General features: G+C 49.3%; 1 protein-coding gene across 1 annotated transcript; it reads right to left on the bottom strand.

Moving 5' to 3' along the window:
• Positions 1–932: 932 nt before the first annotated feature.
• LOC142014806 (interferon-induced transmembrane protein 1-like) lies at positions 933–8,811 on the bottom strand. The gene is made up of 2 exons (XM_074997953.1): positions 8,533–8,811; positions 933–3,112 (listed from the first exon to the last, which is right to left on the bottom strand). The coding sequence occupies exons 1-2, from the start codon at positions 8,740–8,742 to the stop codon at positions 2,975–2,977; spliced, it is 348 nt and encodes a 115-aa protein (XP_074854054.1). The 5' UTR covers positions 8,743–8,811; the 3' UTR covers positions 933–2,974.
• Positions 8,812–15,073: the final 6,262 nt, after the last annotated feature.

The following is a 15,073-nucleotide window of genomic DNA, read 5'->3' as shown; positions in this document are numbered from 1 at the left end:
CCAAAATGTCTACAAACCTGTCACCGCTGCTTGCTGTTGCTGTGCATCTGGCCCCTCGTCCCAGCCTGCGAAAAAGGACATTTAGAAACAGAAGAACTACCTCATTGAATCAGGTTAACTCTCCCTCTGATTCACGGTCCTGTTTCTGACACTGTCTTCCTCCAGCACGGCTACAACTAACAGAGCTAACTCTCTGATCTGAGCTGTTACCTGTAATTAGCCATCCTCCCCTAGATACAATTTCTTCTTGGCCACAGGCTCTTAAGGATGTACCCTGCAGTACAGTATTTCTCACTTGCCTCGTGAAGGAAGCCTGGGCACCTACTAATGGGGAAATTCCTTTTCTGTCCCTATTCGTCTATCTCAACAGCATCGTAGAGTCAGAGTCTTCAAGACTACCAGACCAGCCCTCCTCCTCCCTTGCCCTGCCCTGCTGCACTGAAATAATGGAAGTCAATTTAATTGGCTTAACAGCCAGAGTGCTCCTGCTGCCCTGCCAGCCATTAAACCAATTACATTTAGTCCCACTACTTCAGCTGCAGCAGGGCAGGGAGCTGCAAGAGGAGTCAATGGTGGCAACATCCAGAGCCACAGATGACTCCTTAAAAAGCCACATGTGGCTCCTGAGCTGCAGGCTGATGATATTGCACTGTGGTTTATTGTGAAATAGGTGCCATTCCTTGTGAAAGGACATCTACCAATTTCCAAGTCAGTCAACCACTATTTCGAATGTCCAAACAGCAACTGCTTCACATAGACGGGCTAGGGTAGTTGTTTCAAATAATGTCAGCTATTTCAAATACCTGTGCTTGTAGACTGACCCTCAGTGCTCCTTGTGGGCAGGGCTGCTGTCCCCAAGGTGAAAGGACACATGAGCCTCAATTATTTCAGCTCATGGTCTACTCTGCTGAACACCACAGTGCTGAAGTACGTGGGGAGTGAAAATAAGGCTATATTTATTGAAGATCAGAGCTTCAAGTGGGCAGTAAGGACAATGGAAACAACGGTTACACATAGAAAGTGAAGGAGTTTTGCCTTTCCCTCCTACCTGCCTCCCAGGCCCAGCTGGACTCTTGGCGTCTGAAGCAACATAACATGTTTTGCAAACAAGACATTTGCTTTCTTGGAGGCAAGCCACGGGGGAGCTGTGTTGCTTGAACCAGGTGTTTTCTAAGAGTTCATGTTCAAGGACTGGGAGGAACGATGTGCTTTTACTAGAGATAGATGTGCTGAGCTAGTTGAATTATAGCTGATTGCTTTTCTCATAATAATGTGCTCTCACTTGGTTATAAAAGCTGTGGGAATAATAAACTCAGGGCCTTCAGAACTGTTGGTCCCCTGCTGTCTTTATGTTTGTCTTTGTGTTTCATCCTTCGCGGTACCTCGCCTTTGGGACCTGTGAAAAAGAAATACTACAAGAAAGGAAAGACAACATGCTTCCTCGAGTCTAAACAAGCTCTACTGGTCTCTTCTTCCATGCTTCCCACATCCTTGCTGCTCCCAAAATCAGCACCACCAGGAGCACTGATGTTCCCAAAAGCCAGCTGCTACCAGATTAAAAGTGGACTGTTGTCTGTTTTCCCAGGTTCTTTCAACTCAAAGCTCTCAGTGACTTGACCCTGTGCAAGGTGGCATCCAGAAAGCACTTAAGGGAGACATGCGCAGCCAACTGACCGATAGGACAACACAAGAGTGCTCTTGTTCAAAGCTGCCCTTGATAGTCTCAAGCACGTAGGTGTATCCACAGAAGTTAGGAAAACACCCCCAACTTTCAATGACTGCCCATAGAAAGACTGCTACTGTATCACGTGAGGCCCACACCCAACTTTGGCAATTTTCTGTCAACCAGCGGGAACCACAAGATGTGTCCAGCGGGACAGTTACTGAAAAGGCCAACTACCCCTATTTATTTGCTAGTATTACAATCACACCTCAATGACAACTTGTTAAGCTGTTTTAAAAGGTTAGGCAGGAGGTAGCCTTTGGATCAGTTAACCAGGTGTGGCACAGTCTTTCCCCAACCCTCTCCAGAGTTTATATGCCTGGAGGCCCTGACATCCTTAAGGGCACAGTGACAACTTCCTGTTTTCTAACTGCATAGCTCAGCAATTTCAACAGTGATCTTGTCAGGAAGGACATGAGGGTCAAATTGCCCTTTCTGTGACACCCTAACCCCCCTCTCCCCACCTGAATTGGTCATGCTGAGTCTGCTGCATAGGTCCATCTATGGCCTGTTAGTGTGGCTGCTTGTAGCAAGAAGCTGTAATGGTCCAGGCATTTTGCTGGTTTGCTAAAATCTCCCTGTGCAACCCTGGGATGGAAACACTGGGGACTGGATATTTTAAGTTCTCTCCCAGTCTTAGGATACTGTGATCAGAGCTCTCAGTTCTGGGAGTTCTTTTGAAAAAGTACAAACAAAAACATTTACAAGAAAAAAAATTTTGAAAAATATTTTCCCCCCACCCCATACACTTGTCACATTTCTGCAGCAAAGAGCGCTACAAAAATAATCCTGTGAAGAGAAGAATCCAAAGAATCACAAGTAGAAAATTGACCCTCCCCAACAACAGCAGGGTCTCAGAAGACTTTGGAAGCCACAGCCTGCTTCTGGCATGGGGCAGGGAAAACAGAGCAATAGGAAACCCCTCCACCTCTATAGCAAGCCCTTCACCCTGTGAGCGTAAGACTTGGATGGTGACACTTTGGAAGGGGATCAGTAGAGCAGCGGAGGTTGTACGTGGAGGACGTCAGAGTACAGATTCCCCAAATCGCACACAGAACTGCTGGGTTCCAGACACAGATCATCAGGAGAGCATGGCTCCTTCATCTACTCAGTAGCTGAGCACAAGTAACAAATTTCAACAGCAGGATAAAGGTGAGCAGAGGAGCATAAGGGAGATAACTTGGTGAGCTCATCCAGACTAGAAGGATTGAGTGGTGGGTTGGTTGCTCCTGGTCTGGATCTTCTGTTCCACTACATAGTGGCATGCCAGATGATGAATGCGACTGTCATCGAGACACCCAGCGTTAGGGCTATGATGTTCAGACACTTGGCAGTCTTGCCGTAGCTTCCTGCTTTGTTGGTGTCACCAAGGACTTTACAATCTCTGGCCTAGAGAAACGAAAGAGAAAGAAAGTGAAGTGAAGTGTGAAAGCAACTCAGATCTGCTGTTCAGAACTGCTGAGCATTTGCTGCTCCCAGACTTTCGTGGAAATTGAGCGCTCACCAGCTTGGAACATCTGCTCCAGCTAGCCAGTGCTGCTAGAGCCATTCCTAAACACTCTTGGCATCTGACTTTCCAGGGGTGGGTTCCATCACAGGGCTCTCCCTGGGGACTGTCACCATGTGCTGCTCATGCCATTAAGCCTACCTACCTGCCCTCTGGGCCACCCCACACTGTCTGGTTGGGCCAGCAGCTCTGGTCCTCCTCCAACTCTGTGCCTTGGTTGGGGAACAGGCTCTAGCAAAGCAAGAGCTCAGCTACAAGGCCAAGGAGCACAGCCCCTTGGAGGGCCAAAACACTAAACAAAATCCTTATTCTGTACGATAGGATCACACAGAGAACGCGCATAAGGTCAGCCCCTTTTAACAATGATGGAGATATGCATAACAGTTTATTTATTAAGCCCAGTACTTAATAAAAACACTATTTTCAAGCAGAAAAACTAGAATTTAAGTGATTTTAGTTGGAAACAGACATATCAAAGTAAGTTACTCTGCCAAAACAAACCCCACACACCAGCTAATCCTGGGACACAATTGTTCCAATGTTCCTCACCCTTTGTCCTTGGTTCAGGTAAAATCTTTCAGGCTAGATTTGTTCTCTCTCTGGCCTGGGTCTACAACTTTTAGAGTTCTTTGTGTATCCTCTAAGTGGGGAGGCAATTTCAAAAGCCAGTTGAAAAGAGGCTGATTATTTAAGGACTAGAAAGTAAGTGTTCTCCAGGGAAGGAGCCCTTTGTTAAATCTCCACAGGCCCCTGGAAAAATACCAGATTTAAGAGGGATTCAAGCAGTGTGTGGCATAGTCACATGTGTCTAGGACCAACCACAGTTTGGGGTTACAGAAGAAACAAAACTATGTGTAGGCTGTTTCCTTGAGTACCTAACCATTATGCTTCCAGAGTACCAGTAATGTCCCACAGACAGAGGCACCACTTCATGTTTCTAACTTCACGTAGAAGAATGATACACTTTAGCAAATTGTAACTTTTCTAGTGTCATATGATATATTTTGCCTAATATCAAGTTATGCATATTCATAAGCCAAGTTTCATAAAGTATAGGGAGGGATGTGCAACACCTCCTCCTGGAGATCACTACTAAAGAGTTGGCCAGTGCCCTGTGTGAAGACCGAGCATCCAGAAATTGTTTGGCTTTGGTTACACAACCACCTAGTGTCAGCAAACCCTGTGCCATCATTCACAGGAGTTTCCCTGAAGTTCCAGGTTCCTGTCATATGAGTGCCTGAAAGCAAGTTGGGGCAGAGTGGATCCCGGAGCACACAAATATCAGTGTCTTGCAAAATGTAGCTGTCTTGGCCTTTAGCCACCAATGCCATAAGGCCGTGACTCAGCTTCCCCTTCCACCCAGCAATGTTGGTGTGTTATGCCTTCTCTGCTGTACCCAGCTCTAAGCCTGTTTACAGATATTAGGTTAGGGAGGCTGCACGCTCATGGGTTCTTTTGCACCTGTTCCCAACATATTAAAAAAAGATTTCCCCCACCTTCCCAAAAAAATACTCATGTTACATATTTTCAAGTTTTCACCATCAGCAGGAATTCCTATGTACTGAGCTCCATGTTGTACAAAAAGGCAGACGGTTACCAGCAAACCAATGACCAAGTAATGTGTCCAAGCAGAGGCAACCGGTTAGGCAAAGGTGGGGGGGGGAGAGAAGGCAACCAGCCAGTTCCCATGCCCACCTCCTCCCACAGAAGTGCTCTGCTGCTTTTATGGTGATGGGGGGGCAGTTCCCCCCCCTGGAGTAGCACTTATGGTCCACAGTAGGAAAGGGATGGAAACACCCCCTACCCATCAGAAGCAGTGCTCACGGCAAGGGCAGGGTGACGGGGGGGGGGGGGAGGGGGGAATGCCTGTGGTCACATGTGCAGCCCCCACACATTCCCTATGTTTCCAAGTTGGGTTTTCATATCTCGCCCTTTGGTCAAATTTGGCACTCAGGTTCGTGTGTATGTATTGCTGTTTTCACTCTCTCCAGGTACCAAAGTGCACCTTTAAATGCAGGCTTCCCTCTTTCCCCAGTCAAGTGTTCCAGTTCAGGTACTTCAAGGCTTTGGGACAGAAATGTACAACCCCGCACCTGCCAAAACAGATTCTTTGTAGTGCTGTCTCCTTCTGTCCAGGTATTAGCATGTTTACAAACACTAGAAGCCTTTGTAGGACTGTTACCTTCCTGTTTCAAAGAGGTGGTGTTAGCACTGGCAGGCAGCACCAGCTCGTCGCCTGGCCCCAGTGAATTTTGAACCAGTGGGACTCCCATTGTTCCCCCAGAATCTGTTTTTAAGGAGGTTAAATTACTGTCATCCCCGCACAAATCCCCCTCACTTGAAACCTGAGTTCATCTGTAATCCCAAACCACCCACCTGCCAGACCTAGCCCTCCTCTCCCCAGCTTCCTGCCAAGGGTGGGGACATACTCCTGCCATCTATGGCCTCTGGGCCATCTACCTGTTCAGCTGTAAGTACATAGAAGGGAAGGGTCCATCATGACTAGAGTTAAGCATTGTATCCCCTTCCCCCCTTTGAATTGTGTTTGGGGTTCTCAGGCCTCTAGATACATCAGTCTCTGCAATGACTTCTTGGACCCCCACCTTTCCCTGGAGTCTGGGCGTCTCAGGGCTTGATCTACTCACTGCCCAAAATGCACCATAAATTTGATAGGGCTCCAGTTATTGTGCAGTCCAGCTTCCTGCAGCACAGAATTTCATCCAACAATTCCTGAATTCCCACCACGGTATATTGGGTTACAGAGACCCTACTTCCCAGTCTCTCGGAATTGCATTCTGTTACTGGAGATTTATAAGCCTGGGACATGCTACTTTATTCTAGAACCACATGCCTTTAAAAGCAATATAGCTATTGCACAATAATGCAATGTGGAAGCTCTGATTTTAGAATACTGCCCTCGGATTCGTAGCGTAAGAAACTGTGCCCTATGCGTAAAGTGAAATATTCCTAGCAGTGCATACTCAGGAGAAGGTAAAGCATATAAAGCGTGGTCAATGAACAGATAGATTACAGATGAATCTTTTAGATTAAAGTGCCAAAAAACATCTCCATTGGTCAGTTTTAACAGCACATGGCTGCCACCATTGTACAGACATTGGTTATAGAGAGCATCACCTTGCAACTGAGTGTACACAGTCCTTAAGAGTTACAGCGTCCCTCCTCCTCCCCGGGCGTAAAGTAAAATGCAGTTTATATCTGGAATACACAAGACTTTAAAGAACACTCAAGATGGGATGGGGTATGGGGGGGGCTCCTGCAATTTCCTGTGGGTGACCAGACTTCTGTCAAAACCACGGCTCACTGTGCTTCTGAATTTAATGGCCACAGCACTGAGACTTGCATGCATTAACTTCACACCTTTAGCGTCACACCATGTAGATTAGCACTTCTTAGTAAATAGGAAAGGAAAACTGAGCATGGGGTGGGAGACTCCTCTTACCTCCTTCAGTTTAAAATGCTTCCCCACACAAAAGGGCCACTGGCATTTAGACACAAATACCTCAGATGGCAAAGCAGTTGTCACAGCATGAACAATAATGCTCCACTTCACATTTGAGTCTAGCCTGTGCCCTCGACGCTAAGAAACTGTGTGTCTACCACTGAGTAAAGAACATGAATTCGCTCTCACCGATTTTACAACCCACCCACCCACACAGTGCAGTCTTTAAGCTTCTACAGGACTAACAGATTTGTTTATCAGTTAATGACCTTTTGTGGGTAAAACCACTTCTTCAGAGTTAGGAGAGGAGGTGCACAGGAGTCTCACCAAGAGGCAAACAAGGTGAAAGTGACATTACGTCCCCAATGCAAAGTAGTAACAGGATAATTCATTGAGATAAACCTGTGATTTTAGCTGTAAAAAACAAGGAACTTATCAGAATAAAGAACACTCCCAAAGAGCAGCAGAACAAAACATACAGCTCCCCTAAAAGGTGGATTGGAAATAAAATACGCAATTAGAAATATAAACAATTCAGTTGAAAAGTTAACATTTAAGTAAGAACAGAGCAAAGTGTATGCTTCTTGGTTTGCAAGATGGTGGATTACTTCATTTGCAATTATAAAATGTATGGGAGTGGAGGGGGAAAAAGTTTCACATCACATGTTAAATGCTACAACCATGTACAACTATTTAGATACATGGATGCCTTGAGAAACGAACCAGCAAAACTATGAAGCTGAGGCAGCCTAAAGGCTCTGAAACAGAAAGACAAATTAAAACCCCCACCATGAACTATTTTAAAGTAGTAACAGAGAGACGGCCGAGTTAGCTCATATGCTAACTAAACAAACCAGCAGTTATGTAGTACTTTAAAGACTAGGAAGTGGATCTATCCCAGGAAAGCTCATTACCTAATAAATTATTTTGTTAGTCTTTAAGTGCTACACTACTGCCGGTTTGTTTTATTTTAATGTAACGAGGTTTGAGGGCATAACTCGCTTTCGGCATTCATGTGGTGCCCATCACCCCACACTGGGGTTCCAGGTTTAGGCAAGTTAACTGTAGAAATGTTGTCTTTGAGGAAGACTGCAGCAACTAGGGGGATTTTCAGAAGCATGTAGGTGCTATCAGTTTTAAGAAAAAGTGGCCGGCGGGAAGCATTCAGGGACCAAGTTCTGCGCGCAAATGGTGACCCTTTTCCGGGCACTAGTAAAGTAATCACGGCCAAAGGCAACCCCCACTGGAGAATTAAGGGAAACAGTAAGTTTTCACACCAACCCCCTAAGTCACTCACCCTTCAGATCACAGGATCCCAGAGCAAAGTGGAGTTATTAAAAAGAAAAAAAAACAGAATTAAACGCTGCACGTTACAAGACGGCAACACAACCCGGACTCGGGGGGAACTACCAACACCCTCCAACGCGATCAAAGCAGCGACCAGCCCCGGTTCCTATTTGCAGAGCTCCCCCGGGGCCATGTCCCCGCTCCGCGCCGCGCTCCCCAGCGAGGCGAAGGGACGCAACCCCCGTCCCAGCGGAGCGAAGGAGCCGCTCCAGGGAAGCCGGCAGGCTGGGAGGAGACGTGCCGCGGCACACGCGGCTGGGCCGGGATGGCGAAACACTGCAAGCAGGGCAAAGCGGCAGGCAGAAGAGGGACGCAGCTGCTCTCCGGTCTCCAGCCTTTGGCAGCCGGGGCAGCTTAGCGACTAGCCCTGCCCGCCACCCCCAGCCCCGGGGAGCGGAGCCCATCCCGGCCGCGCAGCTGGGGGGCGCTTCCAGCGGCTCCCCGGGCCGGGCACTGCCTCCCGCTCGCTCCCCCCCAGTCCAGCCCGCGGCCCACCTTGATGGAGAAAAGCAGCGCCAGGAAGCCGAGGCAGCAGACGTTGAAGAAGAGGGTGTTGAAGAAGGACCAGACCACGAAGTCGCGGGGCTGCGCGGCCGGGCAGGCCGGCGGCGGGCCGGGGTACGGCGGAGGCGGGCGGTCCGGGCCCTTCGGGCCGCCCCTCTGGGGTTGCACGTCGATGCTCACCGCCCGCAGATCGGCCTCCATAGCGCGGCTCGCTGCAAGCTCAGCTCAGCTCGGCGCGGCCGGCAGGGGGCTGCTAGATAAACGGGCGGGGCGGGGCAGGGCCGGGAGCAGCGCGAGGGCTCCAGATGTGCCGGCGGGGCGGGGCCGGGAGCAGCGCGAGGGCTCCAGATGTTCTGGCGGGGCGGGGCCAGGAGCAGAGCGAGGGCGCCAGGCGGGCGGGGCGGCCGGTGGAGAATCGAAAGTTACTGGGGCCCGTTCAGGGGCGGGGGTTTGTTCCAGCCCGGCCGGAGCAATCCTGGTCCCCCTGAATTGGTTAATTGGTTCAACCTGCCTTTTAGCGGGTTAACCAACTACGACGGGATTTTACAGCCCGACATGGGACACGGGCTAGGGGGAGCTGGATTTGTCCCTGTGGGGCTAGGGAGGGGGAGCTGGATCTGTTGCTGAGGGGCTCCGGCTGGGGGGAGCTGGATCTGGCACTGTGGGGCTCAGGGTGGGGGGAGCTGGATATGTCCATGTGGGGCCCAGGCTGAGGGAGCTGGAGCTGTTGCTGAGGGATACTGGCTGGGGAGCTGGATCTGTCCCCCTGGGGTACAGGCGTGGGGAGCTGCAGGGACAGGATGGAGGAGCTGGGTCTGTCTCCATGGGGTACAGGCTGGGGGAAGCCCATCTGGCAGAGGGAAGGAGGATCAGTAAAGGGGGAGCAGCCTGGGAGTGCCTGGCAAGGGGAGAGCAGCAGCAGTGGGACTGGGTGACAGCAGCCCAAAGCAAGGTGCTCCTGGGAGGGAGAGTCCAGCCCTGCCTGTGACTGGTCACACTGACTGCTCCTGGCCAGCCAAGGTGCTACTCAGTGTCAATATCCAATTTCAGCCCCTTTGTGATGGGGGCCTGCAGCTGAGGGCTGAAGTGGGTCTCTCCATTCTCTGGTGTGACTCTCCAGCCCTCCCTTCCTCGGTTGGCTGTTTGCACCAGGCCAGAGGAACTTCAGATGAACTGACTTCCGTGTGACTTTCCACTTATAAATATCAGTCTGTACTGGAAATGAGATTGGTCTGATGAAGTGGGTCTGTCCCATGAAAGCTCATTGCTGAATAAATCATTTGTTAGTCTTTAAAGTGTTCAGTTCCTGCTGTTTAATTTTGTTGGACTACCTCTCTGTGACTTTTGTGGGTGGAGCCTTATCATTTAGGCTCATCCCTCACTAGGCTGCTGTACGGCCTAGGAAATACCCGCTGGCTGGGTTGATAAGGGCCTAATGCAGAAGTGGAACAACACTCAAGTTGACTGGGCAGAAAGGGCTCCAGGGAAAGCACCATTTGGCAAGCATGGGTGGGAACAGATGCTGTGTTAGGAACAGCAGAGCACATATGAGAGGGAACTAGACCAGGGCGGATGAGAGCCCAGCAGGAACTGGCTGGGCTCTGATTTCACCAGAACAAGGGTTGGCAACCAAAATAGCAAAGAGAGCATTTTTTTTCCAATTTGGTAAAAAAATCAATAATTCAAGAGCCACAAAGCATGTGAATGCCAGACAACATAGTTATGCTCCAAAATATTTGTTAGTCTATAAGGTGAGACAGGACTTCATGTTGTTCATTAAGCTGACTGAGCACCCATTTAAAAGTTATCCTGTATTATAACAAAAATAGGTAAATAATAAAAAATATATCTATAATTGAGAAGTTATTGCTCTGTAAAAGTGCCTGCCCTGTCCTCATCTTGCTGTTCTCCAGCATGTGGGCTGGTAGTATGAGACAGAGATACAGGAGGCTGGAGATATGTGTGGGAGGGCTTGGGTATTTGAGTGAGCTGCTGGAAAACAGGGCTGGGTGTGGGTCTGTCCCACGAAAGCTCACCTAATAAACTATTTTGCTAGTCTTTAAAGTGCTACTTGACTGCTTTTTGTTTTGATAGGACTGGGTGTGTATGCAGGAGGGCAGGAGTCAGGATAGGAGGCTGGAAGTGGGGAAGAGCCCTGGGGCTGGGTTTTGGAGGTGGAAAAAGGTGTAAGCCATTTGATATTTTTGCATTTTTCCATTTAATTTCACTGGAGTCAGTGGGTTTACAATAGATAAACCCTTAGCTTTCAGAGTGAAGCACCATATTAGTCCATACCTGATACCTTTCAATATAGTTCAGTACAGCACAGCATACCTTTTCATAGACATACACACTATGCCAAGCCCATTGACAAACCTCCCAACCTGCCACCAGTCTGTATGCAACAGACCTACATTCTAATACCTCACTCTGTCAACAGGATTTTCAGGGTTTGTAACTTGTAAGTCCCCATAAGAGGTACAGCACTGAAAGGCTTGGAAATCCTCACCCCTTGTCCTGATGCTGCCCCTCACTGTCTCCCACTGAAATTCCCCATCATGGGTTTCTCTGTCCCAAATAGTGACTTAACTCCCATCTAACCAGTAGGCCCAGCTGCCCCACTCTACACCAGAGATGGCCAGGCCACATGGTGCCTGTTTTTTCCTAGTTGGTGCCTATGAGCCACCCCTTCCAAGAAGAGGGTCTGAACCACAAAAGCTCATAATCTAATAAATAATATTGTTAGTGTTTGAAGGTGCTACAGGAGTGTTTTTTGGTTTTGTGAAGATACGGACTAACAGAGCTACCTCTCTGAGGCTCTCCCCCACTCCCATGTGGGCTTGTCCTAGCTAGCTCCTTCATTCCCCAGGACAAGGCCAGATTAAGAAAAGGGCTGCAGCCTAATGATTGAAATAGCCCTCCCCAAACAAATGCTAAAACTGGATGGAACTCACTTATCTGGAAATCCAACTCTAATTGAAAAGTCAAATAAACAGAATCTGTGGTAAAGTTCTTCCAGTTTTTAATTTGCCATGCATCAAATAGTAAAGTAACAGGATTTAAAAATAAAAAATTGATCATTTTCAAATAGCTACAAAACCCCTAAAGAATTATGTTGTAAAAAGATTTTTTTTCCCTTCTAAACCATTAACACCTACACAAAGTGGAGCCGCCAAACTCTCTACCTTATTTCTCCCTTCATCTCACCTTTTTCCACCTCCTCTCGGAAGGGGTGGGTGGGGACTGTGGCTCTGGGGTCTTTGAGGGAAGGCACAGGCAAAAAGAATGGAGGATGGGGGAGGTTGCCTCCCCAAAGAGGGAGATCAACCTGCCACAACTGTCTGAGCTATTTAAAAGAGTCTGGGACTTCCAGGCCATTTTAAATTGCCTTGGGTCCTAAACACTTACCCCTTTGTCCCCATCTGTCAGTGGGTCAGGCTGAGCCCCCTCCCACACTCCAAACCGCTGGGCCCCAGCCTGGAGCTCCCTCCTGCTGCACCCCAAACCTTTCATCCCAGGCTCTAACTCAGAGCGTGCACTCCTAGCTGGAGCACCCGCACCCCATCTCACGCCTCAGCCTTCTGGCCCAGCCTGGAGCACCCCCCACTCCATATTCTGAACCCAGGATTTTTGTGCTCACCCCAGATCCTAGGGGGCCCCACAAAATCTAAAAGCCCGGGCCCTCAGAAGAATTAATCCAGCCCTATCAGCCCACCTCCCTGATTCACCTTCCTTGTCCCCTCCTTCCTGAGCCCCATCCCTCACCCTTCATGGGACTCCTCCAAACCCCTGACCTCCCATCTAACCTCTGGCCTGGGCCCTGTTTTCGCTGCCTGTCAGCTACCAAGCTAAGCGCAACCCCGCCAGCAGCTCACACCCCCTTTCCTGTGAGTGGCTGCTCCCCATTCTCTGCCATGGGGCCCTGCCCTCCCTATCCTAATCCTATTACTTGCCAGCAATGGGGGCAGGGAGACCAATTTGTGAGACACTGCTGAGACTTCCCAAGAAAGTCAGAGGAGGCTGAGTGCACAGCAGCCACGCAGCCTTGTTCTGCCCTTCTTCCACTTCCATCACCCCGGGGGCCTTCTGATAACTGCTTGTTTAAAAAATCTGCTTACAGAGCCTACATCCCTCCTGCAGCTGGCTCTTTAAACAGACAGTCCCCGCTGCTTAAGAAGCTGGCTCTTTAAAATTCAGGTCCCTGCTTTGCAACATACCTGGTAATTAGGCTGTTTTTTTAAAAAGTAGAGATGCCCTGCGGGGAGCTAAAATAAGGGTCTGTCCCAGCTAAAATGGGACAGATTTTCACCCTATTAAAGAGTTGCATGCGGCTCTGGAGCCGCAGTTTGCAGACTCCTGTGTCAGACACGTGGCTAGAGGCTGGCAGCTAGTGTGGCAAACTCACTCCATTTGAGTTTCGGTAAAACGACGCTTCAGTGTCCAGAGTCCTCCCCATGAATGCATCAGACAACCTGGTCAGGTCTAAGGAGGAGCTCTGGAGGGTGATGCAGCTACCTCCACTTCTGGATCTTCCTCCAGAAGCTGTCCCCTTTGCAGCCTTCTCGCTGCCTGGAGAACTCCCTGGGGAGCCTATTGTCAGCACCACTTCTTCACAGAGGCAACCAGTGAGTGGATTCTGGAGCGAGGGGGTATTGGCCATGTGCCTCTGCCCACCCCTCTCCCCGTTCTCTACCCACACCCTGCCCTCTCTCTTCCCCTGCTCCACGCCCACCCATGCTGCTTCCAGTAAGTGCATGGCAGCACCAGCCTCTTCTGGAGCAGCAAGTTCTGAGAGTACCACAAGCTTCCTCTCAGGCCACACCACTCTGGGGGAGTGCTGGGACTGCCCCTGCTCTAGTCAGAGGCAGCGCAGTGCTGACAGTGAGTGCAGGGTTGGGGGATTGCTGGGGGTGCATGTGGCACCCTGGGCACCCCCTATGCATCTTCTGTGCTTCTTCAGCAGGTCCAGGGCTCCTTTGTGGCCAGCAGTGGCCCACGTAAGGTGAAAGCAAAAGGAGGGTTGCTTTATAAGGTGTGTGCTAATTCCTGGGCAGTGTTCCCTGTAACGTGTGTGCTTGTGCAGGTGCTAAGGTGAGATTCAAATGCTGCCCAGCTAATTAGCAGAGTGCCCCCAGCGAGGTTCTTTGTGTCTACTGATGGTGCACTATCGCACATGCCCCAGTGTGTGTAACAATGTATTCTACACATGGATGGAAAAATCCACGTGGATGGAAAAGATTAGGGGGAACATTGCTGCTTGGACTTTGCATTTCTTCTACTCCAGCGTAAGTTACAGTTCACATGAAAATACCCTCACTCGCCAGGTATAATGTCCCCCAACTCCTCACGCTGGGGATGAAAGTCTTTGGCATAAATTGCAACCAAAGTGGGGTTGATTATGCACTCTGGGAACTGCCAGTGCTGTGGCTGACCTAATAGGTAACCCATGCCAAGGCCCATGTCTTTTGCAGGCTGATAGGCGCGATCTGTTTCATAACATCTGAAAACAATTTGATCTGTTCCAGCCAGAGATTTGTGCCTTAGTCCCAGCTCACAGAATTCCGATCTGTGTGCAGCTCAGGGGGAGTCACTTGTCAGAAGAGAGGCTCCACAAAGGGGTGAAAACAAGCATATGCAAGAAGTTAAAAAAGAGAAAAATATCTCCTCAAGAGGGAACTAGAGAAGGTTGATATAGGATTAATTACTGTGGTGGGTTGACTGATTTAGCTGCAGAGGTTCAAACCCTATGATCAGTATCAGAGAGGTGGCCGTGTTAGTCTCTATCTTCGAGAACAAGAAGAAGTCCTGTGGCACCTTACAGACTAACATATTTTGGAGCATAAGCATTCGTGGGCAAAGACCCACTTCATCAGATGCTTGCATCTGTTAGCCTGTGAGGTGCCACAGGACTTCTTGTTGTACCCTATGATCAGCTACATCTTCACAGCTTCCCCAATGAACAACCACTGAAGATCTATCTTGACTTCCTGATGATAAAGAAGGCTGGAGTTGCCCAGATAGCCAGAAATATATCTCGGCTGGAGTCTACTCCGAGGAGAATCCAGCCTAGTCTCATTCACCTGAAAGGATGATCAAGCATATGAAAACCTGAGGAGGGCAAGGAACCCTCAGGGCTCTTAATGCACGTGAAAGAACCTTCAATCCACCACCAAGAATAGCTGAATAGGCAGGTCAGTGGATTCCACCAGACCTCTGGAGCTTATGCAGGTGCCTCTACAGCTGGAGCTAAAGGTCAGCTGGCTCTCAGCTTAGGCTGTAGAGGACATTTATTCTTTCTCCCATTGAGTGGTCTAGGTGCCACTACAAGGGATGGTTAATCATACCTAGGTGTGTGGGTTACAGAAGCATTGGAGACAGTCCAATAGAGGGCAACAAAAATGATTATGAGCTGGAGCACATGACTCAGGAGGCGAGGCTGAGGGATTTGGGTTTATTTAGAAGAGATGAGTGAGGGGGGATTTGACAGCAGCCTTCAACGACCTGAAGAGGGGTTCCAAGGATGATGCAGAAA

Source organism: Carettochelys insculpta, chromosome 6 (assembly GCF_033958435.1).
Source record: "Carettochelys insculpta isolate YL-2023 chromosome 6, ASM3395843v1, whole genome shotgun sequence".
NCBI lineage: Eukaryota > Metazoa > Chordata > Testudines > Carettochelyidae > Carettochelys > Carettochelys insculpta.
The sequence above is the reverse complement of the archived record's forward strand: the minus strand, read 5'-3'. Positions and strand labels throughout refer to the sequence as shown.

What these genes read in the sequence shown, in the direction of transcription:
- LOC142014806 (XM_074997953.1), bottom strand. Translation starts at nt 8,742, where the DNA reads ATGGAGGCCGATCTGCGGGCGGTGAGCATCGACGTGCAACCCCAGAGG. An exon ending in CGCTGCTTTTCTCCATCAAG is followed by an intron (nt 3,113 to 8,532) that starts GTGGGCCGCGGG and finishes TCGTTTCTCTAG; the next exon opens with GCCAGAGATTGTAAAGTCCT.